Raw genomic sequence first — 27,999 nt, 5'->3', positions numbered from 1 at the left:
GATATATAATCAGTATGCAATGCAAATACATAGAAATGCAAGTGTTTTAGTAGTAAGAATAGGAATTTAACACTGATCCTATTGGATTAGACCAATAGTCTGTCTTGCAGGGGATTTGTCCTGCTCAGGGCTCGGACAAGGGATTCACTGGTGCTTCCAACAAAAAGCACACTGCCTTCTGCAGCCCAGCCACTGGCACTCTTGTAGAGCCACCTAACACCTGTCTGCTGCAGGGAACCAGCCCACCCTCTGAAGAATGCAGCATGATGCTGTTTAACACCCCTATCAGCCCATGGACTTCCCAGCTTTTAAGGCTTCCTGCAGAAGCAGGCTGTGCAGAATGTTCTGTTTCATACACAAACACTGCTAACACCCAGAAGAAATCTAAGAACTCATTTCTTTAAATTTAATTTTTAAACAAAATCTGACAAACTGAATACCCCTAAATTACTATTAGGGAAAAGGCCACAACCACACAAAATACCCTTTGACTGTACATTGTACTCATGGCTCTGGGAGGCCAGAAATGAGCTGTACTGAAGTGGTATTTTCAAACCTTTGCTCAAGTGCACTTTAACTGACCTATTTTTGTTCTCTCCTTCCCTAGATTTCTTCTACTTTGTTTACCCAGGGCAGGCCAGAGAAGACTCAAAAATTCAAGTCAAGAGTGTACAGAGCATGGTAAACTACTGGAGTGGATAAATTAATTTGAGATGTACAATGGGTGAAAGGCAAGTCTGTGAACAGAGCTGTGAGTAGGGGAAGGTTCCAGCTGGGACCCAAGTGCTGGTTCATCAGAGAGAGCTCAGGTGTCTGTGGGAAAGCAGGGCTGATGTTCAGCAGTGAAGGGGATGGAGAAAACTCATCTGAGGAGTGAGAGTGTGGGAGAGGCAGAGGGGAAAGGGAACAGATGTATCAGGGCTCATGTAGCATCCTGTGACCCTGCTGCAGCCTTCCAACAGACTCAGCTTGCTGCTGCATGTCCTGCCTGACACTCCTGGCTGTGCAGCCCCAGGCCAGCCTGGACAGAGCCTGGGAGCTCCTCCCTGGCACACACAGCAGGGCCCTGGCTGGATGCTCCCACCCCTCCTGAGTGCTCACCTCCACTGGCCCAGCAACTGCTTCCATCAGGCCTGGCAGAGCAGACCCTTTCCTTGGCTTCTTTCCTTCCTTCCCTGGCTAGCTGTGCTCCAGAAGGGAACCTGCACCACTGCAAACAGCAGCAGCAAGCAGCAGCTTGAATTTCACCCTGCCATTATTGACACTGACATGATGTTGACTGTCCACTTTAGGGACTTCTCTCAGAGCTGTTTCAGGCAGGCCTAGGCTGAGTCATCCTTCCCAGAGAGACAGACCTCAGCTACTCCCACGCCTGTCAAGAGACTGGGTCCTACTCCAAACTCAGCTTGTCAAACTTTCTGCAGGTCATTTCACCTCCTGTTTTTCAACTCTCCATCTGCAAAAGTGGAGTAGTGACTCTGGCCTTCTCTTTAAAGTGTTGCAATTAAATGCCTCATGTGGAATTTAGGCATTTCTATTACTATCAGAGCAATGTGTGGGTGCCAGATGTTTATTCAGGCTTGCCAGCATCTCTGAATAGCTGCAGTGAAATTCTTTTAAGGACCCTGCTCTGAAGCACTGTCTTTATCATAATGTGTTGACCATTTCTGGCAGCATCCACCAAATGTCAAAGGCTGTAAATTCAGGTGCTGTAAGATCCTTCAGAGACAATCACTCAGCAGGAGTGGGACACAAAGTCTGCTTTGCTATGGAGCATCAGGATCCTGGAACAGAACTGCATCTGAAATGTGCACAACAGTTATGTCCTGTTATACCTGCAAATCCATGTGCCAGTATAAGCCAGGATTTGAGCTTATCACCCCATCTGGTCACATTTTATATAAATGTATCTCAAGGCCAATTTAAAAAAATATAATTAAATTCTTTCTAGGCCAAATGGGTGATTTGGCACGTTGAGAAGTTGTATTTTTAATCTGGAGCTGTGAACCCTTCTATCTTAAGTCCTGAGATGATTGAGTCACTTTAGCAGAGCAGACTAAAAAGTTTCATGCAGTTCCCTGAGGGAGGTGGAACACTTCCACATGCTCAACTGAACTTCTGCATCTCTGGATGAGGTCTGTGTCAGGATATGAGGGGTCTGTCACTGCATGAAAAGTCCAACGCTCCAGGGAATGGAGATTCCTTTCACAAGGCAGGAGGAGTTTTCAACCAGCTGCTCAGCTGGGCTCAAGAGCAAAAAGCATCCTGCAAGGAGAGTTATGTCTGACAGTTGTCAGCTGCTTTGTTTCTGGATGTGCAGAAACCTAGGCCTGTGGAAAGAAGAAAGACCAGAACTTTAAGTCTCACTAGGGACAATGTGCCTCTACCTCCATCCTATAAGAGCAGTAATTTTCCAATGGCAATAACCCCACCAGAGCCAATCACCCCATCAGAAATGCTCACCTGGGTCAGAATTTCTGACTCAAACCAGGCTGTTTCAGAATATCAGAAAGCTGAGATACAACCAGGCAGCCCCTATTTTGTCAAAGACTGCCTTCAGCTGTGAAGCTGCTCTGGGTTCACTCAATACATAAAGGTGCAGGGACATATTCTTCAAAGGACACAAAACCTCCAAAAATGCAAAGGCAAAATGATACTTACTTGCCACAAAAGTCCTTGTGAATGGCACGGAGGGTGAGCAGTAATTCTGGGTGTGCCTGTAGCCAGTGCTCCACCATATCTGGATGCCTGGGATCTACTTCCAGAAACACACTCCTGAAAAGGCACATTTGGGAGCAGAATTGGAGAGATGCCCATTTAGGTTGCTAAACTCATGAAAATTAAGATCTTTCTTTCTGTGTGACTCTGACCAGTGCAGGAAATGAAAAGGTCAGTAAACACAGTGCAGTCCAGCAACCCCAAACCAGATAGATCATAGCTGTCCACATAAGATGCAGATCCCAGCTGCCTCCTTCAGGGGAGAAAGTGTTGATCCTGGGGGGAATTCTCATGGTACTGTGTGTGAGGAGTTCAAGTCTTGTATCAAGATGTAATGAATGAGCCCTTCTGAAGCTCACCCAGAGATTCCACCAGCCATCTGCTTCTGAAACCCCCAAAGATTTAAAGGCAGCATTTTTTTATGCTGCAGGAGCACTGAGCACTGGCCTGGCAGCCTGAAGTCCCTCTGTGTATGAGCAGCAAGAGACATGAAGTACACGTCAGAACACACATTCTTCCACAGTAAATGTCTCCATAAATCAGTTATGAAAACAACACCAGCATTTAGGCCTACATAGAACTGACCAAGTAACCTCAGTTAGGGCACCAGTACCAGGCCTGGGCACTGCAGGGCAATTTCCATTTCTGCCAGACTTTATGACACTGGCTCATTCCCCATGTTCCCTCCTGTGACAAAGCAGATCCACCCCAGCTCACAGGCACAGGGAGTGATGGAGCTGGTTATGGCCTGGGACACAGCAAGAGACACTTTAAGCAGGCTAAGGACACAAGCCAAACCCCATCAAATGCTCTCCTGAGAACACTTAAAAACATCCCACACTGAATACTCCCTACAAATTCACCAGGCTAAATACAAGCTGGGTGTGGATCTCATTTCTGGCCTTAAAAAACTTCCACTCCTCAATGAGGGCTTGACCTTATTAAACAAGAAAAAGAGAAGGAAAAGAAATAGTCTTAAGAAACAACCCCACAGGACCAGTCTCTAATGCTGGGAAATTCTGAGGAGCATCTTCTTCTCTTGTGGTCATGCAAAGCATGAGGAATGAATTCTGCATGCACTATGCCTCTCAATATTCCCATTCTTCTTCTCAAAAGAGCAGATTTTCAATGACCTCTCTTATGGTGGCCAAATGTCAGGAATATTCAATGGGATGTGTGAATGCCCTGGCACATGAACACTACACCCAGACTTTTGGGTATCAGCATGGTGATCTTCAAAATGGATCCCACGTGATAGAGAACAGGAACAATCAGTCTTGAATATTAATCATGGAGACATTTAACATTTAAGAAACTATCCCTGACTGATCTTCATTTTCCTGGGATATTCAGCATTCTATACTGGTACAACAAAGAAATTTCCCCTAATGAAAGGGTGGGAGGGAAGTGGGGATCTACATCCACCCTCAAAGAGATGTCCATTGCTTCTCCTTCCATCAGTTACTCATTTTAGAAAGCTGCCCTGCTTTCTGCACTCTCTTTCTTGGCTGCTCTCTTCCATGTTCTTTTTGTTGCTGCTTTCACCTTCAAAGATTCTCCCTTCACTAATGACCAGGAAATGCCACCAACAGCCAAGGAAAGGCTAACACCAATTTCAAGCTAATTTTGCTTGCACACATGACATTTTAAAAACTATTACTAACTGGGGCAATGAGGGGACAATTGGCAACTAATTTCCCTCTGTTTTGTTTTCATACAGGAAGTACAGAATTTACAGAATGGATGGATAAAAGACATGAAATTCAAAATATGATAGTGCTTACCCAGAAACCTTGAGAAGAGAAGGAGCCAAAGCCAGAATTGTTTTGATGACTCTCATGCCATCATCTCCCCCATCCAGGGCATCAAGGTCCTCATAGCTGGAGTGTGGGAAGAAAAAGACATTTAACAGCAATTCCTGTGGCCCTTGAGAATGCATCACCCCCTCAAAGAAAGGTGCACCTGCCACACCTGAACTCCAGCCCCCCAAAGCAGGGGATGGCACTCACTCACTTCAGTGGGAAACATAGAGAGGGAGAAGCAGCTACCACTGAGCTGAGAAACCCCACATTCAGCACAAGGAGAAAACATCCCCTGCAGTATTTCTGAAAGTTAGGAGCCAACTGTAGCTGGGATCCAACACATAGGTCTGTTCTCTCTAAGCTGGCCAGAGAGCAAGGGTGTTGTGCAGCAAAGGCTTGATTGATCCATGCCAAACAGCAGCTCAGGCTGTGGCTGGCCCAGCAGAGCCAGCTGGGATGCAGAAAGCTCAGCTGCCAGAACCTGCTCTGGTGCATATCTTGTACAGAGGTGGGGACAGGACTTTCTTCTCACATGCATGACAATCAGTTTTGGATTGGGAACTTGCTAATTTCAAACTGTGTACTTCTTCTATTTTAAGAAATCTTCCATGTTGCTTCAGGCATGTAAGCACTATCAAAGCAAGCCTGTGTTATTATATCCCAAATAAACACATCTATTTTGCATGTGTATATTACATTTGCATGTTTTGTGTGCAACTGTGTGTAGTATAGGAAGCAGACAGAAAACCTTGCTTCAAGGAACAGAAGAGGAAAAATCTCTTTGTTTGATTACCAGAGGATTTCTGCATCCAAGGAAGCCATGTCTTCATGGAAAACATATGGGGGGTTACTGACTATGACATCTATGGGGCCCCACAGCAACAGCTGTTTGGCAGAACCTAGGAAAGAAAAAGAATCACAAGCAGCTCTCAACCACAGTATCTTCCCTATAAGCTCAGTGTAAAGATCCTCCCCAGGAAACTGTCTCCAGGCACATGGAAATGTGTTCGACTCTGCTTTGTGATCATAAAATTTTATCCTATTTCTTTCTGCAATGGTGTGCCTTGCTCCCTGTCTCAGGAGTGCAAGAGTGATTCAAAGGAAAGCACAGATGAAGTACCATTTTTTCATATCAAGAGCCTGTTTAACAAAACATATTAAAAAGCACAGGAGCTTGATGCCCTGGGACTCTGTGCCCACTGGGATCTAAAGCAGCAACCAGAACTCAGAGAGCCCACAAAGGCCTAAGTGGGAGCTTAGACTGGCTGTCCAGGTGAACATCCCTCCTCTTACAGAGCTGCAGCAGGACCTCCAACGAGCTGCAGAGCCAGGGCCCCTCAGCAAAAACAGCAATGGGCTGCTCTCATGCAGACCAGGAGCAGCTCCCTACACTCCTGCTCTGTCTGACACAGGCCAGCCCTGAATCAGAGCTGATGGAACCATGTGAGTGTGGCACTGTCCTTGGGCAGCCTCTTGGCACAGGGCTTTCAGCTCTAAGAGGCAGCAGAGTGTCAGAAAGGTGTGCTAATGAGCCCACAGTGCTGCAGCTCCTGCCTCCACAGCTGCTGACAAACAGCCAAGCACTATCCACCTAACTGGACAGGCCCCACCAAGTGCTAGTTTTAACTGGTTTCAGCTGGCTCTGGGGAAGAAAAGCATCCTTTCCTGGTTCAACTAGCCTAATTTCAGGTGAATATGGTGGGGCATTCAATCTAAGCTAAATAGATGGGCTCCCTCTACCATCAATGGAGAGACAGACATGCAGATGTTTATCTAAAGCCTCCATGTCAGCATGGAAGAAATTACACTCTTTATATATTTGCCTCTCCCCAGCAACAGTAAAGAGCACCTGGACTCCCAGCTCAGATACAACCTTGGGACACCTAAACCAGGAACAATTCACTTTCTGATAAAATTAGGGACTTCTGTCAGCTGATCATCTGCCCTGGAAATCTCTGCAGGGAAAAGCTTCACTGGCTCACTTCTTATTGACCTTTTTCTCTATTAACTTCAACACTCTTCTGCTGCCTGCATCCCAGAATGATTCTTTGGCTGCCTCTCATGCCTCCCTCCACCCATCAAAGACAAAAAGGGAAGAAGACAAAGGGGATTATAAGAGTGAAAAGAGTTACTGTGTGAAACATCTTGGTGGATGATGTGAATCCTTTCTTGGAGTTGCAACCTGTAAAATTCCAGATGCAAGATGCAACAACAGAAAGAAGAAAGATTAGGAGGTGTATCTGTGTTCATGAGCAATACATTCTACAAACAGATTATTAAATATTGCACCTCTTATCTGATACACATACATTCACAACTGCCAAGATCCTCCCAGCATATTCTCTCCTCCCACCACAGTGGCCTCACACCCAAGTTCTACTCCCTTTCCCTCAGGAAAGGGAGGGATTCCTGCACTGTGTGCCATGTGCCCAGATGGATCTGGCACTGGGAGTGATCCAGTACGACTCAGCTGAGCATCCAGAGAGCACAGCTAGGATAAGGGAGCTTTGAAAAGCAGGCAGGATCTAAGCTGGGTTCAGTCAAGCAGTAACACAGCTTATCCTGCTAGCTTCTCTCCCAAGAGCTACAGGGCACCATGCCAGGGACAAGATCACAAAGACACAACGAAAATATCCATGGAGAAATATTTAGCTCTCTGACATGGCATTTATACTCCCTCATCCACTCTTGAGCCAAGAAGAAATGTTAATAAGCAAGACAATTTTCCCCAGAGGCCAGAGTTACAGTTGATCAAGGAGACAAAGATCTGGCCAGCTTTTATTATATCTATGAAAAATTGCAACAGAATTTGGTTTGACACTGAGACATTAGGAAGAAACCTCTGCTCCCCATTCTCTGTAACTGGGCTAGGAGGCAAAGGGTAACAGTGAGGTACCAGTTTGGGAAGGGCTTGTTCTTACTCAGCTCTTCAGACTCACACACAAGCTGAGACTTGCAAGAAATGAAGAAATGCAGCCCAGTGCAGCCAGCACCAGAAGTAGCCCCCCCAATGCTGGCAGCAGCTTGGAAAAGAGGTGTTTGTGGTAGGGGCCTAGGGCCCAGCAGTTACTGAGGATGTAAATGCAATCTGCAGCTCATTTGACAAAGACTACAGAGACTCAGAAGCATAGTGGGATTCCAGCTCTGGGGGTCCCTGTGCTAGTGACATCCAGAACAACATGACAGAAGAACCAGCTGAGGAAGTGGAGCTCTAGGAAGGACAAGGACAACCTGACAGACATCTCTCTGACTTCAGCACAAGGTGTGTGAGCCAGCAGCTCTGAACATCCATCCTGCCACAGCACAGGTGCCTGAACTGCATGGGATCCAGCAGCACCATTCCCACCAAACCAGGACTGCAGGGAGGATGCTGAGGGACACCAGGCAGCACATCAGAGGAAAAGTGCTACTTGACTGTGCAAGCATTTCTGGAGGAGCAAGGACAGAAACAAGCACAACAATAATGATTGAGGGAGCCAGAGAGAGAAAGGCTCAGGATATACTTGTCCTTAACCTCCTAAGTGACATAAACATTCCTACTTCAGTCCTGAGCTTCCTGAGTGCACGACAGGGGTGAGAATAGCTACCAAAAACCACTCTGAAAACCCTTGACAAACAGCACGTGAGTACCACTGCTTTATTTAGGCTGCTGTCTTTGCAAAGCATGTTCACAAGCCAAAGAAATGCACTCTGGTAAACACAAGCTTTCTTTTTTCCTAAATTGTTATACACTTTGAGAGCTCAACAATTAAACAGTCTCTGGTTTCCAGTGGTGATAAACATGAAACACATGTACAAGTATTGACAACTGCTGGTCTTTCTCAAGCAACAATTATGAAAAAAATGAGTAATATGTGTTCTTGTACCTATGTGCATTCTCCCTGATGAGATCCACAGCAGCCTCCTCTTTGTCCATGGCTATGACTCTGCTCTGGAACAGAAAAAAACAACAAATCCACCAAGCAGGTGTTATAACATCAAGATTCCTGAGCAGACATGCTCTGCCAAACATGCAAGATCAAAACTGCCGAGAGACTGCTCACTCTTGGCTCCTGACAGGAACAGCTCCTGAGGAATGCATGCAGGGCATAGCTGGGATCACAGTGATGTGTGTGAAGCACTAAGGTGACTGGAGCTCTCTGCAGCACAGCCAGCAGCCCACCAGAACAGACAACAACAGAGCCACAGTGACTCACCTCACTGACCTCCCACTGCTCCTGGCAGGGTGAGACTCAGCACTCTGGCCAGTCTGGGCAAGGCACAGACTGCTGGAAGGTCATGTTGGTGGATTTATCCTTCCTAGCACAGACAGGATCCCTCCTGACACTAACACAACCACTTGGACACAGGTTCTGGCATTTTCCATCTGTTATGCAGACACCTTTTACCCAGTTATTCAACTGCAGTCCTTAAACAGATTCACTGCCTGTATTGACTGCATGTCCTTGACAGTGTGTCAGGCATTTAAAAGTTCTCCAGCATAATGGTAAGAGACAAGGCTCCACCAAGAGAGATTTGTTTGACCTTCAATTCCACCTTGGGAAAACCACAGACAAAGGCCTACCTTGCTTTTGCTGTGCTTGATGTTTTTTTTAAGCACAGATGTTGGTAGGATTTACACAGAGGACACATGCTTGAAGAACCTGCTTGGCATTTGGAGATGATGGAGTGATTTGCCATCACTCTTAAGGGGATTAATTTCATGGTCCCAGGCCAGCACCCACACACATGAAGCTCACCCTTAAGGTGAAGGGCACAGCTGAGACCATAAATGAAAAACTGCTGCTGTTTTCTCAGTACCTTAGTGCCAAATTCTGCCTCAAACACTAAGGAGATTACCCAGAGTGTAACTCCACTTAGCTGTCAGTGTGGCTACCACTAATTCTCATCAGTCAAGGCTCCTTATTTCCCTGGGTACAGCAGTTTGGGCTGGGAAAGGACTGTCATGAAGAATTACAGAGACAGACTGACACAGCTCTTTAAATTAACAAGCAAGGAAAAGAGCATGAAGCTCTTCTCCCAGCTCAGGAAATCAGAGCAATTATACTCTGAAGTCATGAAGCTCAAATATTAACCTTCTCAGGTCACTGGGAGGAGGAACACCCCTTCCATTAGAGGCATCAACCTCTAATTCTTACACAGCAGGGCTTATACTTCTACAAGAGGAGGGGCTGGCCACAGCAATTCTCATTCTAGAGAAGGAACTGCCTGGTCTGCAGTTCTCAGGAGAGGGGAATATTTTTCCCTTGACCACAGGCAATGAGATCTTGGATTCCTTTCTCATTTTCCTGACCAAGAGTATCTCCATAAACCTGTTACACACCACAAGAATCAGGGCAAGAAGGGCTTTGGGCACCCAGATCTCAGTCCCCTCCTGCTTTTTTGACTCTTGGGTTGTTACTAGGGAACAGAAAACTACAAAAACATGTGGTTTGGCAGTTGTGGCAGTGAGATTTGCTTGTCTTTTTGATCCCAAGTACTGACACTGCTATGGTAAATCCCTTTCCTATATCATTTAGTCTTCAGTTTCCTAGAGACCAGATCTTCTGATTCACAGCAAGGTGGTTTTTAGAGATGACTGCCCCATAAATTCAACAAATAGAATGTCTCAGTCCAGGTTAGTATCTTAAACCAACACCCACCATGCTTCAAGGTAAGGTGATTATTAGTGAGCTGCAGCAGCTCAAGAATGAGCACTTCACTTATTTCATTCTGATTATGCCTTTGCTATTCCTGCAGACAGATGGGGACAGGGAGAAATTCCCAAATATCCCTCCTCTACCTAGCAGGAACTTACAGGGCCTGTCAGAGACCTTGTGAGCTGCCAAGGTGCCTTCAGAGAAGTTTGTGACATCGCAGTGAAGATCAGCAGAGTGGGATTGTCCTCTAACACAGGCATCTATTGCACCAGGAGCACTGAAGGGAGCTCACCTGTGGCAGTTTACAGAGCAGACTCAGAGCAATTGCTCCAGAGCCACAGCCAATTTCCAGGATCACAGGATGAGGAACAGGAACTGGGAAACAGAGGGCTGAATTCTCACATTTCTGAAATTCTTCCTCCACAACTAAAGAGACAAGGTCCTAAGAAAACAAACAAACAAAATTACTAAGGGAGCTGTTTTGACTCACACCTTTGTGATCTGAAGACTGAAGTTTAAATTTCTTGACTCTGTACCCAATGTATTTTTGTTGCTAATTTTAAAAACAGATGGTAGTAATGGAACTGACATGCCAGAAGTCACTTCAGCTCCATCTGCCTCAAGAGTGCTTTGATTAGTGACCAAATCCTCAGGATACAATCTCCCACAGATCCTCTGAAATCTTCTAGCACTGTTGGGAAAAACAATAACCAGACAGCTGGAGCACATTATCTTCTGCAACACCATTTACTCCAAGATTTTGGCTTTCAGAAATTGTAAGCTTCAAAACTCAAGATTTCTACACAGTCTCAGTACAGTAGGTGACCAGGAGGCAGTTGCACAGCTCCTGATAGCATCTGAACCAATCCAACCTGCAGATGAAAAGTCAAGGCAATGAGTTACTAAATGATCCAATGAGCAGCTCCCTGCATGGATTTCAGATTGGAGTGGAGTCCTACTACATTTTGTTGCTATAAAGTCACATGGAAAAGATTTTTATCCATGCTCCTGGATCTGTATGCAGTTCTGCCATGTCTGCCTCCTCCCTCACGTCAATCTTTTCTTTTTTAAATCCCTTTGCCATGTTATATAAAATCCAATACAGCAGGAGAGGTCTCAAAGATTTCTAAGGTTTGTGAAAATGAGATAAAAGAGAAAACACACATGTGCCTCCCTCTGACTGCAGCACGAACTTCCTTTGTTATTCACTGGAGAAAACTGTAAGATGGAAACCTTATGAACACTCTGAGTGCATCAACAGCTCAGCAGTGCCCTCAGCTCCCTGCCATCCTTGTGCTTCCAGGGCACAACAGCACACACAGGCCTTCTGCCCTAGGTGTTCCCTAGGATCTCTACTTGAGAGGGCTGCTCTTGGATCTCTCCTGTAAATCCAGAAAGTTTAACAACATTTACAAAAAATAACTGGCATAGGCTGGAATGTTTAAAAGGAACAAGTCCTGGCAGGCAGGTCAGCTTCTCTGTTAGTTTACAATGGCTTTTGTCAGGAGTCTGATTGATTCTGCCCTAACCTTGTGCATAAGGGCAGAAGCCTCTCCTTGGATCTCTCATCCTCACTGGGGTGCAGAAAAAGAGATGCCTTGTGCAAAGCTGCAGTACCTCTGAAGAGATTCACACATCCTTCAGGACAGGCCACTCCACATGTGCAGTAAGTGGGAAGGGAGATGCAAACAGGTACAAAAAAGAAGCATTCAGGTAGATGAGCTTTGTTGAACCATCCCTGGAGCAGGCAAGTTTGGGGACTGATATCTAAATATACTCAGCCAGGGATGAGGAGCCACATGCCCTGCCCTGGTCACCATGTCATTACTGGCATTGCCCTCATATGGGAGTTTTTCCAAGAGCCTCCAAAATCCCAAATTCCTCACTGCTGCTCTGGGATTCCTTCCCTAGACAATTATGGATGAAAACAGTCTCACAGGCTCCCAGCCTAGAGGAAACTATTACAGGACTCAGACAGCAAAAGGGAAAAATAAACACCTGAGCTCCCCACTTCTGTGAGAAGAGGCTTTGGCCATTCAAACAGCTCCAGATGAATCAGCCTGAAAAGACTCAGGCACTGCAGACAGCCAGAGACTGCAGCCACAGCTTCCTTGGCAGAGCAGGTGGGGTGCTGAGGATTCCAAGACCACAGAAGAAAAGGCACACAAAAAATTCGGCTTGGCTATTAAATCACCTCTTTAAATACCAGCCATTTCTGGACACTTACAAACATTTCCTGGAAATCTCCACACTAACTCAGAACCATCTGTTCCCAGAGTAGCACAAGTTACTGATTACAAATGTCCAAATATGACTTCCATACACTAGGATTATTCTAACCATTTATTAACTTCCTTAAGGTTTCTCATTAGTAATTTCAAGCTTGATGGGTTTGAATGGAATGCCTACTCTACACATTCCACAGTGAAAGCATTTTAGTGTGCTTGCCAAAGCTCCCATTTAAACATGACTGATTTCAGGTTTTACCACATAAAATACAAATAAAATGGGACATTGATATCACTTAGGCTTTGAGTCCTGCTTTCTGACTGCCTTACCTCATTGTCTTGATTATTTCTTTTCAATTCTTACTGAGGCAAAGGCTGGTTTTCTCATAATACACATTTACCATAATAGTGCAAAAGTATAAGACATAAAAAATAATGGGACAACCTAAAGGAATGGCATAATTTTCCAGACATTAGTACCTCACTACAATAAAAGGCTGAATAATTATTTTCAACCTGATTGACTAGCAAAGATGTATTCTAACTGGCAATCAGGAAAATCCAGCAATCATGACACAGAGTATGTCCAGTCATCCCACTCCCATTGCCACTAGGTTTCAGGAATGATTAAATTATCAAAAATTGCTTTGAAACCATATTTATCAGATCCTTCTTAGTATTTTTCACCTTCTAGCAAATGACCCAGCCAAAATCTGAACTTCTCCAATCACACCATCACCTCCAAAATATCACCACTGGAAATTGATAAATTACAGCACTTTGCAGAACACAGCAGAGCTCCTTTCAAGTCTCATCTTGGGAGATGAAGTATTTCTGGCTGAGTATTACAGTGTTCATACAAAGACTACAAAATAGACAAGTCAGACATTCCCAGCCTTTGCACAAGAATCCTACTGGAACCACAGTGAGGGAAAAGCAACAAAGAGGCTGATGGTGCTAAAAAGAGGGGCCTGGGAGTGGCACAGAGAAACTGGGACTGGGACAACTGCAGCTGGCCAAAGGCTGGGATCTTGACTGAGTAGGATACCCCATGTCTTCTCAGACTGAACAGATTCAGAGCACAAACACCTGCTAATGCAATGCCAACATTACCAAAAAACCATTTTAACCATCAGTTTCATCACCAGCTTTGAAGGCTGAGATATGAAGTTACAGAAATTCCAGTGGGAAATAAACAAAAACACTTTGTGACCCAATTCCATATTTGCTCACAGCATGCTAATCACTGGATAGAATGAACTCTCAATTGTGGAGTTATTAACTTTCAAATTATTGCTTACAGTGTGAGTCATTATTGTCAGTTACAACCCAACCTACAACAAAAAAAATTCTGTTAACCAGTACTACAGGTACTGCAGAACTACTTTCATCCTGGAGCGTGGTATCAGACACGTGGGTATCAGTGTCATAATTGTGTCAGAATGGGGAAATGAACATTTTGAAGAATTTTTCTCCTCTAGTCTTTGCAAGAAGCTCCTTCCTGCAGCAAAAGTCAGTTTTGGAAGGAGTGAAGGGACTGAATGGCAAACAGACAGAACCAGAAAGAACCTAAAATCCTCTGCCTGCTTTTGCAAGCAATGGCAGCAAGGTGAAAGGGAAAGAAGGTCCCCTACATGGTTTGGGCAGCCTCATGATAGAGCTGGTGACACCTGCACATTTCATTCCATACACAGGTGAGCAGGTGTTGAAACAGCCAGGAGAAAGAGACAGAAGTCACATGGAAAAGTGGATTCAGTAGCCCCTTGAAGTTTTTCCTTGAAGCAAATCTTATGTATGGCCATAAACTAAAACACAAGAAGTTTCAGCTCAACATGAGGAAAAACTTCTTTACATTGATGGTGACAGAGCACTGGAACAGCTGCACAGGGAAGGCACAAAGTCTCCCCTTTGGAGATGTTCCAACCCCACCTGGACACATTCCTGTGTCACCTGCAGCAGGTGACCCTGCCTTGGCAGGGGGACTGGACTGGATGATCTGCAGAGGTTCCTTCCAACCCCAATTGTTCTGTCATTCTGTGATTACCCTGTGCTTACATGTACAGGGGACACAAATATTTGCTTCTCATGCTACCTAACTTCCAGCACTCAAGAGGCTCTCAAGTTTTTGTCCCTTAGCCAAACCACTCAAATGCTGTTCTCACCTTGTGGTTCTATGAAATCTTGCTTCACTGCCAGATTCACCCTAAGTTCACACTGTCCTTTATTTGGGTTCCACCACCCACCTTCTCTTTGAGTGCAACAAATGCAACACTTTGTGAACACCTCCAGCTTCCCCTGAGCCTCTGCCTCACCCTTCCACCCACAAGTGTGGTTCCCCAAGGCCCCCAGCACCCCCTTTGCTCTCACAGGCTCTTGGTGTCACCTCTGCCCCGTGGCCAGGGCTCTGGGTCACTGCATTTCTTGGAACTGCAGCTGCACAAAGCAGTGAGAGGCCAGGGGCTGCCAGCACCCAAAGCACAGAGGCTGCACAGCTGCAGCCCAGGCAGAACCAGCACAGGCTCAGCTGGGTTCCAGCCCTGAGACAGTCAGGAGGAGGCAGCAGAGGCTCCTGGGCTCAAGGCTGGCTGCAGAGCCGAGCACAGGGACAGAGCTGAGGGGATCCTCTACTCCAGCCCAGCACCTGGGAAGGGCCCATCAGATGTTTTTGCCATCAAAAAGGACAAACTAACTAAATAAAACAAGAGGAAGTGAGGAACAGGAAAGGCAAGGGTGGAAGTCACAAACTGCTACTGCATTCCCAACAAACACCCTTTTTCCGTGCCCCAGGGGAAAGCAGGGAAGACAAAGTTCCAGGGGTAAGAGCCAGGGTGGCAGGAGACTCTAAATTCCCAGGTCACTAAGCTGAAGAAGGAAAGCAAAAAAAAACTCAGAAAAACCCTGATAACCTTCTCTCTGTTCTCTCTCACTTCCTGGGAATGTTTCACTTATCTGTGTGCTTTCCAGAAACTTCTATTCTCAGAATCCAGGACTTTCCATAGAACCTGATCTGATATTAACCCAATCACCTCTCCCATCTTGTTTGCCCAGTTGGCTCCCAATCAGCACATGACAAACACCAGGAAGCCAAGCTGGAAATCCAACTCCATGGCAATGGCCCTAGAAAATCCCTGCCAGTCTCACTTCCAAAACCAAGCCATCAAACCAGCCCACTGCTTCATGGCAGGCAGGGCTTTTGTCCTGGGCTCTTCTGCCTGGCACTATAGCAGGAAAGAGAAAAATCACAGAATATTCTGAGCTGGAAGGGACCCACGAGGATCACGGAGTCCAGCTCTGAAAAGAATGGCCCATGTGGGGATCAAACCCATGGAAGTCCCACTATAAATGGATGGGAATCAAAGCACCTGAGTAACTCCAGAGGAGCCACTGATGCTGAGAGAAAGGGTGGCCTTAGGCATTGGCAATGACACACAAGCATGTCAAAGCACACCCAGTACTGAGGAAGGGGTTTGGCTTTGGTCACACAGCAGCTGCTCCTGATGTCAGGGCACATGCCACGTGCTGCTTCATCTGCTGGAGCAGAGGCTGTGACAGCACCCAGGAATGACTCTACCAACAGGCAGCAACCCATCTGTGCTCGTGCCCAAGAGAAATCACCACAGCTGTCACATCTAAATTTAGCCATGCCTGGGGGCAAGAGTGGATCCAAGTTGCTGTGTACTGCCCATACCTCAGGTGTCCAGCACTGAGCTCTAGCCAGGCACACCTCTCCAGATCAAAGGAGGTTTCCTTTGCTTTCTCTGCAGATACAGGTACTGACCACTGCCAGACACAGCATCTGGACAGAAGCACAAGTCTAGCTTGCTAATCTCTAGCTCTAGTTACTTGGATGTTTGAAAAGAGCTTGGGGGAGGAAAAGGATTTTTCTCCCCCTCCTGAGGGAATCTGCTCAAGTCCCATCTGTCACAGCCATTTTAAAGCTTGTTTTTCTCCAGTTTTAGTCCTACTTCCTGCTTTCACTGCTGATGAGCTACAGGACTCACTGGAAATGCATGGAAACAGGAGGCTCTTTCTATCACAATAGGGAGATTAAACCCCCCCAAAAATACAGGCATTAATAACAGGGAGCTCTGTGAGAAGGCATTAGAAAAGTCTATATAAGTTAACCTGGGGGACAGGCTTGTGCATGACTTAAAAGAACAGCTGCTGCTTTCCTTGTCTTCAGAACAAATTTTAGCTTTAAATTTCCATTTTTTGTCTGTCCTGAAAATCACCAGCTTGGAAGAAATTCTCTGCACTAGCAGAGTCTTGTTTTCTTCATAGGAAGCCAGCAGAAACTACCACCACAGTTCATCTTGGCCAGTCAGCCAGGAACAACCCTGTTTCTTCCATCATTTCCTTTTGAACAAGAAGAAATCTGTCCGGGGAAAACATTCTGTCCTGATTTTCAAGTGGCCAGCAATAGACTCTTGCTATGCTGTTTCAGCATTTAATTACACTCTCTGCTGAGATGTGCACCTTTTCTTCTGCCCTGCATTTATAGTGCTTATTATACACTTGTCTGTGAACCAGAGAGACTTCAGTTTTCAAATTCCTGCTGTCTGTGCCAGATAATTTACCCCTAAGCTTGTCTCTGATGAGCTACACACTCTTCAACAACAAGGCAGACTTTTTCAACCTATTAATCCACACAGTGTTTTTTCTCCAAATCTAATTTTCCACTTCTTCCTCAAGCAGCCAGTAACATAACTGGACATAATAGCTGTGCAGCTATTCCACTACTGCAATACTCATTATTTGATGCTGCTACGTGCACGTGGCATTCCCCTGTCCCACATGCAAGGATCCCAGCACCCACTGGGCAGCAAAAAGTGGGTGCTCCTGGTCAGCCCATATCCCTGAGACACTGGCAATCCCAAATCTTTCTCCAAGCCCTTCTGGCAGCACAAGTGCCTCAGCCACAAGGCACAGGCTGCTTTACATGATCCTTGTGCCTAGCTCAAAGGGCAATTCCAATTGCTCTGCTCCCTTTGTGACCTCCATTCCCCAGCCTCTGTGCCACAGCCCACCTGCAGAAAATATTTTTCTCCTCCAACACACAGATGAAGTATTGTCTATCATATGGGCAAAATCTGATCTGTGAGGCCACAACAGCAATGCTCCATCTTTATCACATTTGCTTACAGGTCTATTTTGACAGATAGCAGATAATTTTTGATTTATTAAATAATGCTCTACTGTATTTGTGTTTAATATGCCTTATACAAGTCTACACATCTCTCAAGAAAGGGCCTTAAGCTATGTCAAGACAGGGCACTATTACCCTTTTCACCTCCCAGACTGGGAAGCCCATTACACAGAAAGGGGATGCAGCTTTCCCTGGAAGAGACAACTGCTCAGAGGCAAAACTATGAAAAAAGCCAATCTTCTGACTTTTGATTAATGGCTGTACTCACTAGACAGTGTGACCTTCAGACCTTTCCAAGAAGTATCCATCTGTGGTAAAGAAATTACAGAAATGAAAGGACATTTCTGAATCAAAGGCTTCCTTTCAGCACTGATTGGAACAGAAAATGTGTCACTGCTTTGACATAAAACACTGGAGAGAGAAAGGACCCACCTTGCAATCTGTTTATTTGCATATACAGGTCAGGAAAAGAAAACTCTCCCTTCTCTGTGTGCTGGACCTTCTTGAAAGTTCAATGATTATGTTTATCTAGAAGTTAAACTTCATTAAAGGTTTCTCTGAGCCAATCTTTTACTAAAGTGTTTTCACAGAACACCCCACACAATGAATGCCATTCCACAGGCAGGTGCAAGTAAACAGCATTGACTTCAGCCTTCAAGCATGTAATTATAGAAAAGAAACAACTTATTTTGGGAAACAAACAAAAGAGCTTAAAAATCACAGGTGGAAAAAGAACAGACAGAGACATAACTAAAAACTACAAATGCTGTAGTGAATTATTTAAGTGTTATACAGTAAAAATGAAAGTTTTTCCTGTATGCTTAAACAACCAGGCAGCACCGAAGCAAAGAATATACTTTTCCCACCTACAACACAAGATTTGCTGTCACATGATGCCAGGGAGGTGAGACACAGACAGACTCTAAAGAGGATTAAACAATCAGTGGGGGACAGATCCATTAGCAATCACGAAGCAGGATGGCCCCAAATCCAGCTTTGGCTAAGAACACTCCTTAACTGCTGACTGTCAAGAGAAGAAGGGACCCTTCCCCACCCACCTTTTCTCTTGGCATTTCGTTCCCGCCATCTGCTATAGGAGCTATCAATAGCTGCAAAGCACAAACGATGGCCATTTTTTCCCCACTGAGCTATTAAGCCTGTTCAGAACCATGAGAAACCCCGGGATAACGGCTGGGAAATGGAACAATCAGGAACTCGCAGAGCGTGAGCCTGGAGCGCCCTCTGGGGGTACGAGGCGGGCGTGCCGCGCATCCCACACCCCTCCCTGAGGCGGCCTGACCGAGCCAAAGCCGGACCAGAGAGCCTGCAGTCACCCGCGCAAGAAAGGAATGACAGATCCACGGCTGGTTCAATACTCCTCCTCTTTGTCCTGTTTCTCCCAAAGCAAGAACTTGAACTTCTTGCAAAAAAGCAAAATTTTCAACTTCTAAAATTTTAGAAGTTCAAAAAAAATACTTGCTTCGTATTGACCTTGGGAAAAGGTCTTTCTTCTCCATTACTAGTGAGGGAGCAGTGTTGAGAGAGGGATGCCTTGACATTACAATAATCACCTAACAAAGACAACTCATTGTGCACACCCCATAACTTTGGTTCAAACTTCCCCAGTGCAGGAGCCTGGCTCTGGTGCCATGGGAGGAAAGGTGGGAGGATGCTGAGTTCCAAAGGGCCTCCCAAACCCACTCAGCACTCTCAGCAGCCAGTCCAAAGCTTTCCTCCCAGAGCCTGACTAGGACCTGCTCTTTCCCTGCTTCTGGCTGCCTGTCCCCTTCCAGCCAGATTCCCATGGAGCAGCAGAACAAAGCCACAAGTGCTGCACAAACATTCGCGCAGGGGGAGAACAGGAGAGGGCTCAGCTACCAGAGAGAACCAAACAGATCACATGGGGGCAAATTTCACACAGGACAGACTGAGGCAGACAAGGGAGCTTCTCTCTCTGCGTGTGTCTCTGTCCCCAGGCCTGAAACAATGCTCGTGGTTTGGGTCATGCTGTGTTTAATTTCATGCCACTACCAAGGCCCTGGAGCAAGAGTCATAACCCTGCTGTTGCAACCAGAGAACATGTGTGTCATAAACATGGCTTCCCTTCTCCTCAGACTCAAACCAACACACAGGAGCACCTGCAGAAGCTACAAACAGAAAATTAGGAAGAAAATTTTGAAGCTGCCTGTGTATCTGCACTGAGTCAGTTTAGGGAGTCACATTTTTCTCAGCCAGAAACAAGACAAGTGGCTTGTGTGTGCAGCCACAGATAAACTTGAACCTGGGATAACAATTAACTGCTTCCTAAAGAACAGAAATTATCTGGTGAAAAGTTTCAGCACTGCTACTTTTAATAACACTGCAGACAAATTCTAAACAAAAGGTAAGCAACAGATGCAAAGAACTTTAACACTTCTGAAAGCAGGTACTTGCACTGCAGTTTTCAAGTCCAGTGAAGGCTGAAAAAAATTACTCTGATGAAACAAAACATAGACAAAGCCCAACCCAAACCCATCACACAAAGTCAGAAATTACCAGCCTTTCTTCCAGCAGAAGGAAAGGATCTGGACACCACTTTGTGCACAGGTTACACACAGGACACAGCTCCTGGAAGCAGCACCAGTCTATAGCCATGTCCTGCCAGGTGCTGCTCAATAGCTGGATTTTGTCCCCATGGCTCTCCTGTCACAGGAACCTCCCCAGCACATCACAAGCAAACTCTCCACTGCCCACAGAGTTCCACTCCTGAATCATTATCATGAACTTCTGGTCTTCTGCAATAAATGTGCTAAAAATGTGCCTTCATAGTAAGTTAAGTGACACAACAAATAAAGTTTTGCCAGAGACAAGTCTGGGTTAAGCTGTTTACAGTCCATTTTTGCACCAGGGTATGTTCAGTGGTTTCAAACACAGCACTGCACTCCAGTTTGGGCCAGCAGAGATGCTTTTACAAAAATCAGGCATCTGGGCTCAATTAACAACATTCTCAAGCATTGGCCAGCCCAGCTTCCACCCCACACAATAGATCTTTGTTTTGAGCCTGGCACTGCATGGGGTGAAGAACCAGAGCACAACTCCAGAGGAAGTCTCACCAGAAGATATTTTGACTTGCAGAACATGTAAGTTTTCCCTGATTTCAATGCTCCCTTTGCATCCATGAACTAATTGGGATTTGGAGGTTGGAAATACTCTCTTGGATCATCCAGAGCAGAAATACTGTTGACAATAACAAAGGCGACCATTGCTGGCTCCAACTGGCAAAATTATTCCTTGGAGTTCCATCTCCAAACTCAATCACTACAGAATGATCAACCCCATCCAGGCAGAGAGCTCCCAGCTTCTCTGGACACAAGTGTCAGCACTATGATTCAGGGCCCAGAAGATTCTCCATGAGGTGCTGCTCATGTCCCACACCAAACCAAGACTCTGGTTCTAAATATTCTTCCTCTCTGTGATTTGAGAGGATGTCTATGCTGTAGCTGTGCTGATTCCCACTAAATGCTCTGGAACCTCCTCATGGATTTCAATAGAACCCTTTTCTTAAAAGGGCACAACAGAAGCACAGGTTGTCTTTGTCCTTAAATTTCTGTTTAACTTTTGCAGATTACAACAGGCAAATAACTGAAAAAAGGACTACTAGACTCAAACAGGTTTAAGTTTCTGGGACTCATCTCCACTTCATCTCCAGAAGTTAACACAGGCTCCAAAGGAAAACAAATTCTCAGAAGGTAAAAAAAACCCTAAACCAATCCAAAATAAAACCAAACAAAAACTCACCTTGTAAATCCTAAGCTTCCTGAGGACTAGTGAACAAAAAGATTTCCTTGCTAGGATGGCCCATGTGCTGAAAGTGAATCTAGGCTACTGTCAGGACAAGTGTCACCACGTAGATCTTAAGCTCTTCCATAGCAGTAGGAATGCTGGGGAACACAGGAGTTTTAACTTGGTCATGTATGGCTCTCCTTTGCATTCTTATGACTGACAGTCACATTTAGTTCCAGCCCAGCTCAGAACTTACCTTTCAGTTTCCTGTATTTGTCCAGAAACCACCATGGAGCCATGAGACAGAGGGTAGCTGCCACTTCCTGCCAGCCAGCACATGGACACTCAGGCTCTCTGGATTGCATTACTGTTTTCCTGCTATTGCAGGGTTCTGCTGGCAACCTCTGGACCATGTTTAGATTCCTGTACACTCTAAGCCACTGGGATATAGCAATAGATGTTTTGAACTTCTCAGGAGTCCTTACTATAGCAGAACTAAGGAAAGCAAAGCCACATCCTTCCATCAATTGCAATTGATTTCTGTGTAATTAGGAGATACATCAGCTTGCAGCATCCCTTCCTCTGAGGCAGGAGGCAAAGGTTACTAGCATCAGCTCCAGATCACAAGCTTTGAACCACCCCCATTCTAAAAGAAGTGGAGTGATGTGATTTCCTCGGCACTGCAGCCTCACAGCACACAGGATGCCTTCAGAGCAACGCCCTGATTGTATCGTGCCATGTACCTCACACATCCAAGCCCGCCCCCACCACGTTCCCCACATCCATACCTCTGTTTCAGGCCGTGGAATAAACACTGGGGGTCTCATCTGCAGGGTCAGCTCCTGGAAGTCCCACTCTCCAAGCACGTACTGCACTGGCATCCTGCAGTGGGAAAGGGGAGCGTTAGCGCTCAGGGGTTGCGCTGGGTGAGCGGAGGCGCTCCCATGGCACCCTGCTTTCCTCCCTGCTCACCACAGCCCTGCCCAGGGCCAGCAACTGCATCAGCAACGTGCATGTGCACACTGAGGGAGCAGGGCAGCTCCCTGCCCACAGCCCAGTCTGCCACACTGAGGGAGCAGGGCAGCTCCCTGCCCACAGCCCAGTCTGCCACACTGAGGGAGCAGGGCAGCTCCCTGCCCACAGCCCAGTCTGCCACACTGAGGGAGCAGGGCAGCTCCCTGCCCACAGCCCAGTCTGCCACACTGAGGGAGCAGGGCAGCTCCCTGCCCACAGCCCAGCCTGTCACACTGAGGGAGAGGGGCAGCTCCCTGCCCACAGCCCAGTCTGTCACACTGAGGGAGAGGGGCAGCTCCCTGCCCACAGCCCAGTCTGCCACACTGAGGGAGCGGGGCAGCTCCCTGCCCACAGCCCAGTCTGTCACACTGAGGGAACATGGGCAGCTCCCTGCCCACAGCCCAGTCTGTCACACTGAGGGAGCAGGGCAGCTCCCTGCCCACAGCCCAGCCTGTCACACTGAGGGAACATGGGCAGCTCCCTGCCCACAGCCCAGTCTGTCACACTCAGGGAGCAGGGCAGCTCCCTGCCCAGAGCCCAGTCTGTCACACTGAGGGAGCAGGGCAGCTCCCTGCCCACAGCCCAGCCTGTCACACTGAGGGAACATGGGCAGCTCCCTGCCCACAGCCCAGTCTGTCACACCGAGGGAGCAGGGCAGCTCCCTGCCCGCAGCCCAGTCTGCCACACTGAGGGAGCAGGGCAGCTCCCTGCCCACAGCCCAGCCTGTCACACTGAGGGAACATGGGCAGCTCCCTGCCCACAGCCCAGTCTGTCACACTGAGGGAACATGGGCAGCTCCCTGCCCACAGCCCAGTCTGTCACACTGAGGGAGCAGGGCAGCTCCCTGCCCAGAGCCCAGTCTGTCACACTGAGGGAGCAGGGCAGCTCCCTGCCCACAGCCCAGTCTGCCACACTGAGGGAGCAGGGCAGCTCCCTGCCCACAGCCCAGTCTGTCACACTGAGGGAACATGGGCAGCTCCCTGCCCACAGCCCAGTCTGTCACACTGAGGGAGCAGGGCAGCTCCCTGCCCAGAGCCCAGTCTGTCACACTGAGGGAGCAGGGCAGCTCCCTGCCCACAGCCCAGTCTGTCACACTGAGGGAGCAGGGCAGCTCCCTGCCCACAGCCCAGTCTGTCACAGGGAGCAGGGCAGCTCCCTGAGCTCCCTGCCCACAGCCCAGTCTGCCACACTGAGGGAGCGGGGCAGCTCCCTGCCCACAGCCCAGTCTGCCACACTGAGGGAGCAGGGCAGCCCCCTGCCCACAGCCCAGTCTGACATCAAGCACTGGAACTGGGAACTACAGGTCAGTCAGCCTCACCTTGGTACTGGAGAAAGTGAGGAACAGAGAGTCCTCAAGGCTGTGTCCAAACATGCCAAGGGCAGGAAGGTGACTGAGAGTGATCAGCACAGATGCACAAAGGGGAAATCACTCCTGAGTGAGCTGATAGTCACCCATGACACAATGACCAGTCTGATGTATCAAGACCAGATCTTGACCTTCCCTGGGGTTCTGACACTGTCTCCCATCAAATCCTCATGTACAAGTTGATGCAGTACAGACTGGATAAATGAGGTGGGCTGGAAACAGAATAGTCAGGCTTGGAAGGCTGATTTCAGCAGCACAAGCCTCAGCTGAAGGCTGATTTCTAGTGGAGTACCCCAGGATAAATATCCCACCTTACTGGTCTGGCTGAAGGGACAGAGCCCCCTTGGCAAGCCTGCAGTGACAGAATTAATTGGGAGGAGTAGCTAACAGGCCAGATGGGTGTGCAAATTTTCAGAGAGACCTCTGGAGAAATGGGCTGACAGGAATCTCATAATCAGCAGGGAGCAATATGAAATCATAAACTGGGGAGGAATAACTCCATGCACCAGTACAGGCTGGGGCCTGACCAAATGGACAGTGACCTTGCAGGTGGATAAGCTGTGCCCCTCATTTGAATCACCATGAGAGACCACCAGAGCACAGCTGACATGTGAGCTGCCTCCCTCTGCTGCCATTCTCCTGGCTGCTGTAGGCTGAAGGAAAGCCCTCCAAAGGAACAGGTACAGGACGATGCTCCTACCTCTGGAGCCGCTTGTGGCTCAGCTGCTGGATTTGCTCCTGCTGCAGTGCTGTAAGTGGAGTGTGGAGGCTTTTGGAATCCAGGCTCTGAAACTGAAGACAAAGTCACTTTAAAACCTGCCCACCTGTGCCACTGGAGGGTCCTCTGCCACGGGCATCCTCAGGGTGACACAGGATGCTGGCAAACACAATTGCCTGGGACTGCTAGAAACCAGCTGGACAGAAGAATTTATCTGCACATTTGGAAACAAATCTTTACTACTGTTCTTCTGCTACTTTTTGGGGTTCACAAGAACAATTAAAATTAAGAATCACTTCATCAGGCAAGTGAGGGTGGATGTTTATGTTACACTTCAGAGTCTGCAAAAGAGATCCCTGAGTGTTCTACTGGCAATAACACACTACCCCTCACCCCCTCTGCCATCTAAGGGAGGATAAGTTGTTCTACTTACTCTAAATGAGATAAAAAGGCATGAGATTCAATTAAAATGGAGAAGCAAGAAGCACATACAGATCTTACTCTTTTCCTATTACTTAACTGTTTTTGCTCCCAGGACAAATGACACAATATATTGACTGGATTCTCGTGCTTCAGGGATCCCGTTTGTCTCGAACTCCTTCTGCCAATAGTTGACCATATCAGTGGCAGTCACGAGCCCAGGTCCTGCACTGCAGCTGTGCCTCAGAAACAACTGCTTTGGACTGAGCACAGCACCTTTCCTTGGAGTCCCCAGTCCTGGCACACACTGGGCTGGGAGGCTCAACAACTTCCTGAGCAGTGGATGGGTGAGGCAACTCATTGTGGTGAAGTTTCTGAAGTTTCTGGCTTCCACACCTGTTCCTCGTTGCCACCTACTGATCTGTCAGTGCTGAGATTCACCTGGTGCTACCACAGGTCACTGGCTAAGCACCAGCTGACCACAGTCCATGGGTTCTCCACAGGACAGCATTTGCAGCTCTTCTGGGCTAGAAAACAAGGCAAGAGAAGAGTGTGAGTTCCTTGGGATACTAAATAACAGGTTCCCCTCTGACAGAATGCAGAGTGCTTGCCCTAATACCAGCCCACAAGGACAAAGCCAATTACACCTTACGGGTAACAAAGGACTATGCCCAAAAAAGACTCTTGTGCCAGCCAACCAGCCAAGCCCTGCTTCTTCCCAGAGCTGCCACCTCCAGAGGTCAGAGGCCAGTCTGTGCCCATGGCAGGGCAGAAGTGAGCTGCCCACACACAGGCACAGCTCTGCTGCCCGCCCTGGGTCCCAGAAAGCCACTGACACACCGACCTTCAGCTCCAGTCCCTGGCTCTCCACCCCACAGGTAGGTCACCCTGGTGTCCCTGGAGGAAGACCTTCAGTCTCTCCTAGATGATTTCTTTTATTCCTCTCTCTCTTCATAAGCCACAAGTCAGAGGTTGGCAGAGATGCTCACAGAAGACCTGGACTTCATGGATCAAGGGTATTTTACACTGTTACCATCCCCAGAGGGCAAACGAGGGGGACAGAGCCAGAGCTGAACTGCTAAAAGCACATACATAACACATACATAGCACAACATAATAGAGGGAAGAGAAACACTTGAAAGATGGAAAGGTCAGAAGGGGCAAACCCTGCTAGAGGGAAGTCGGTCTCCTAAAGGAGAGAAGAGGCAGAGCCAGACAGAGGGGGAATAAAAACAAACAAGATGACTGCAGGAGACAAAGGAAATGAAACCTTACAAAACAGCTGCTGCATATCACACTTGGAACTGTTCGAGACAAACAGAACAACAACCACATTTTCCTGCTGTGATCCATGAGAAATGAGGGCCCCTCTCTTTTCTGACTCACGGTCCCTGGAGCAACTATGGCTTTCCCTGAGCACTCATTGCCATTCCTCTATTGATGGCTGCTTTTCAACACTGTCTCAGAGAGGCCACAACCTCCTCTACTCCAATTTCTCCCAAAATCCATCACACAAACAACTACTGAGCAGCTGGCAGCTGCCCCCTAGGAATGCTGCTGCAGGGAAAGCTGGAGAGACCAACTGGGCTCCAGCCTGGCAGGCACTGGCACCACAGTCCTGCTCCTGCTGCACAGGGAAACCCTGGCACAGTCAGGCCTCCACTGCCCTCCTCTGTAAAATCAAACACAGCCCAGGGAAGCAGCAGAAGGAATACCCTGCAGCGAAGATCTCCAGATTGTCTTACCTGCTCCCTCCTGGCAAAGGGATGGATGCTCTCAGAGCCCAAGGATCCCATTTTTACCATCTGTGTTACATTCAGCAGGCAGACAAACAGCCCCCATGAAAATGTGCCTTTATGTAAGGTCTGTCAGCTACAGTATCTATTTGGGAAGCTTCCCACTGCAAGGCTCCATTTACTGCTACAAGAGAAACACTAAAAGAATAAAACATTACCAACCATTACCGTTCTAAGGGAGGCAGAGAAGACTTTAATTGGCCGAGGCTGAAACAATTTGCACAGAAAAACAGAACTGCTGGGGTTAGAAGGGACCTTTGGAGATCATCCAGTCCAATTTCCCAACCAAGGAAGGTGACACAGAAACACGGCCAGGTGGGTTTAGTGTATCTCCAGAGAAGGAAACTGCATGAGCCCCCTGAGCAGCCTATTCCAGTGCCCTGCCATCCTCAGCATAAAGAAGCTCTTCCTAATGTTGAGGTGAAACTTCTTGTGTTTTACTTTATGGCCAGTACTCCTCATCCTGTTGCTGAGCATCACCCTCTTGACAAACTCCTTTGAGTACTTATATTAACGAGATCCCCCCCTCACTTTTCTCTGGACTAAACAGGCTCAGCTCCTGCGGTCTCTCCTCATAAGACACGTACTTCAGACCTTTCATCTTTGTTGCCCTCTGCTGGATCCTCTCCAGTGGCTCCTTGTTTTGTCTCCCTTAATAAAGGAGACCAGCTACTTATGTAAAATCTCTGCATGCTACTTCTTGGTACAAATACCTGTCCAGTACACAGGGAGGAAGCAATTTCCCTTTCCCCTCTGCAGTTCCGTGGTTTTGTCCTTTCAGCCCCGGCTCCCTCTCCCTGTAGCCTCACACGTGCACAGGCGGCTGTGGGAAGGCCCGGCCACTCGCACTCTTGGCCCTGCCCCACTCACAGGCTCGAGCAAGGGCTGGAGCTCGCAGTGTCCTAGTCCCGTTCCAGCTGCTGGCAGTGTCCGGCTGAGCCGGCACCGAACAGCCCCACGGCCACACCGGGGAAGGCAGCCCAGCCAGGAGCTGCCGACCCGCGGCGGCGAACGAGCCTTATGAGCAGCGCCGGTAGCGCAGGCGGCTCCTTCTCCAGCCTCTCAGCTCTCCCTGCACATGAAACACCACGAGCACGGCCGGGGCTCCCTTCGCCTGAGGGGCGACAGTGGGCCCGAGGCTGCTCTGAGGGGAGCGCGCGCACAGCGACGCCTCACCTCAGGGCTCCCGGCGCGGCCGGGGAACCGCCGGCTCCCTCGGGGGCGGGAGCCCAACCGGCTCCCAGTGGGGCTGGGGGCACAACCGGCTGCTTCGGGAACGGGGACCGGAGCCGGGGCAGGGGCCGGCACTGTGGGCAGCCGCCTCCCGTCCCGAGGCAGGGCCGTGAAGGAGCAGCCGCGCACGAAGCCGCTCCCGAGCGCACCGCCGACC

At 47.8% G+C, this 27,999-nt stretch overlaps 1 protein-coding gene across 1 annotated transcript; it reads right to left on the bottom strand.

Annotated features, from left to right (window-relative positions):
• On the bottom strand, positions 1-27,977 carry HEMK1 (HemK methyltransferase family member 1). Its single transcript, XM_058032259.1, has 11 exons — positions 27,786-27,977; positions 24,914-25,340; positions 24,376-24,467; positions 22,084-22,177; positions 10,452-10,601; positions 8,387-8,451; positions 6,653-6,702; positions 5,314-5,419; positions 4,503-4,598; positions 2,662-2,775; positions 1-2,330 (listed from the first exon to the last, which is right to left on the bottom strand). The coding sequence occupies exons 2-11, from the start codon at positions 25,172-25,174 to the stop codon at positions 2,294-2,296; spliced, it is 1,065 nt and encodes a 354-aa protein (XP_057888242.1). The 5' UTR covers positions 25,175-25,340; positions 27,786-27,977; the 3' UTR covers positions 1-2,293.
• Positions 27,978-27,999: the final 22 nt, after the last annotated feature.

This window comes from Melospiza georgiana, chromosome 11, assembly GCF_028018845.1.
Source record: "Melospiza georgiana isolate bMelGeo1 chromosome 11, bMelGeo1.pri, whole genome shotgun sequence".
Lineage (NCBI taxonomy): Eukaryota > Metazoa > Chordata > Aves > Passeriformes > Passerellidae > Melospiza > Melospiza georgiana.
Note: the sequence above shows the minus strand (reverse complement) of the source record. Positions and strands in the feature narration are given on the sequence as shown.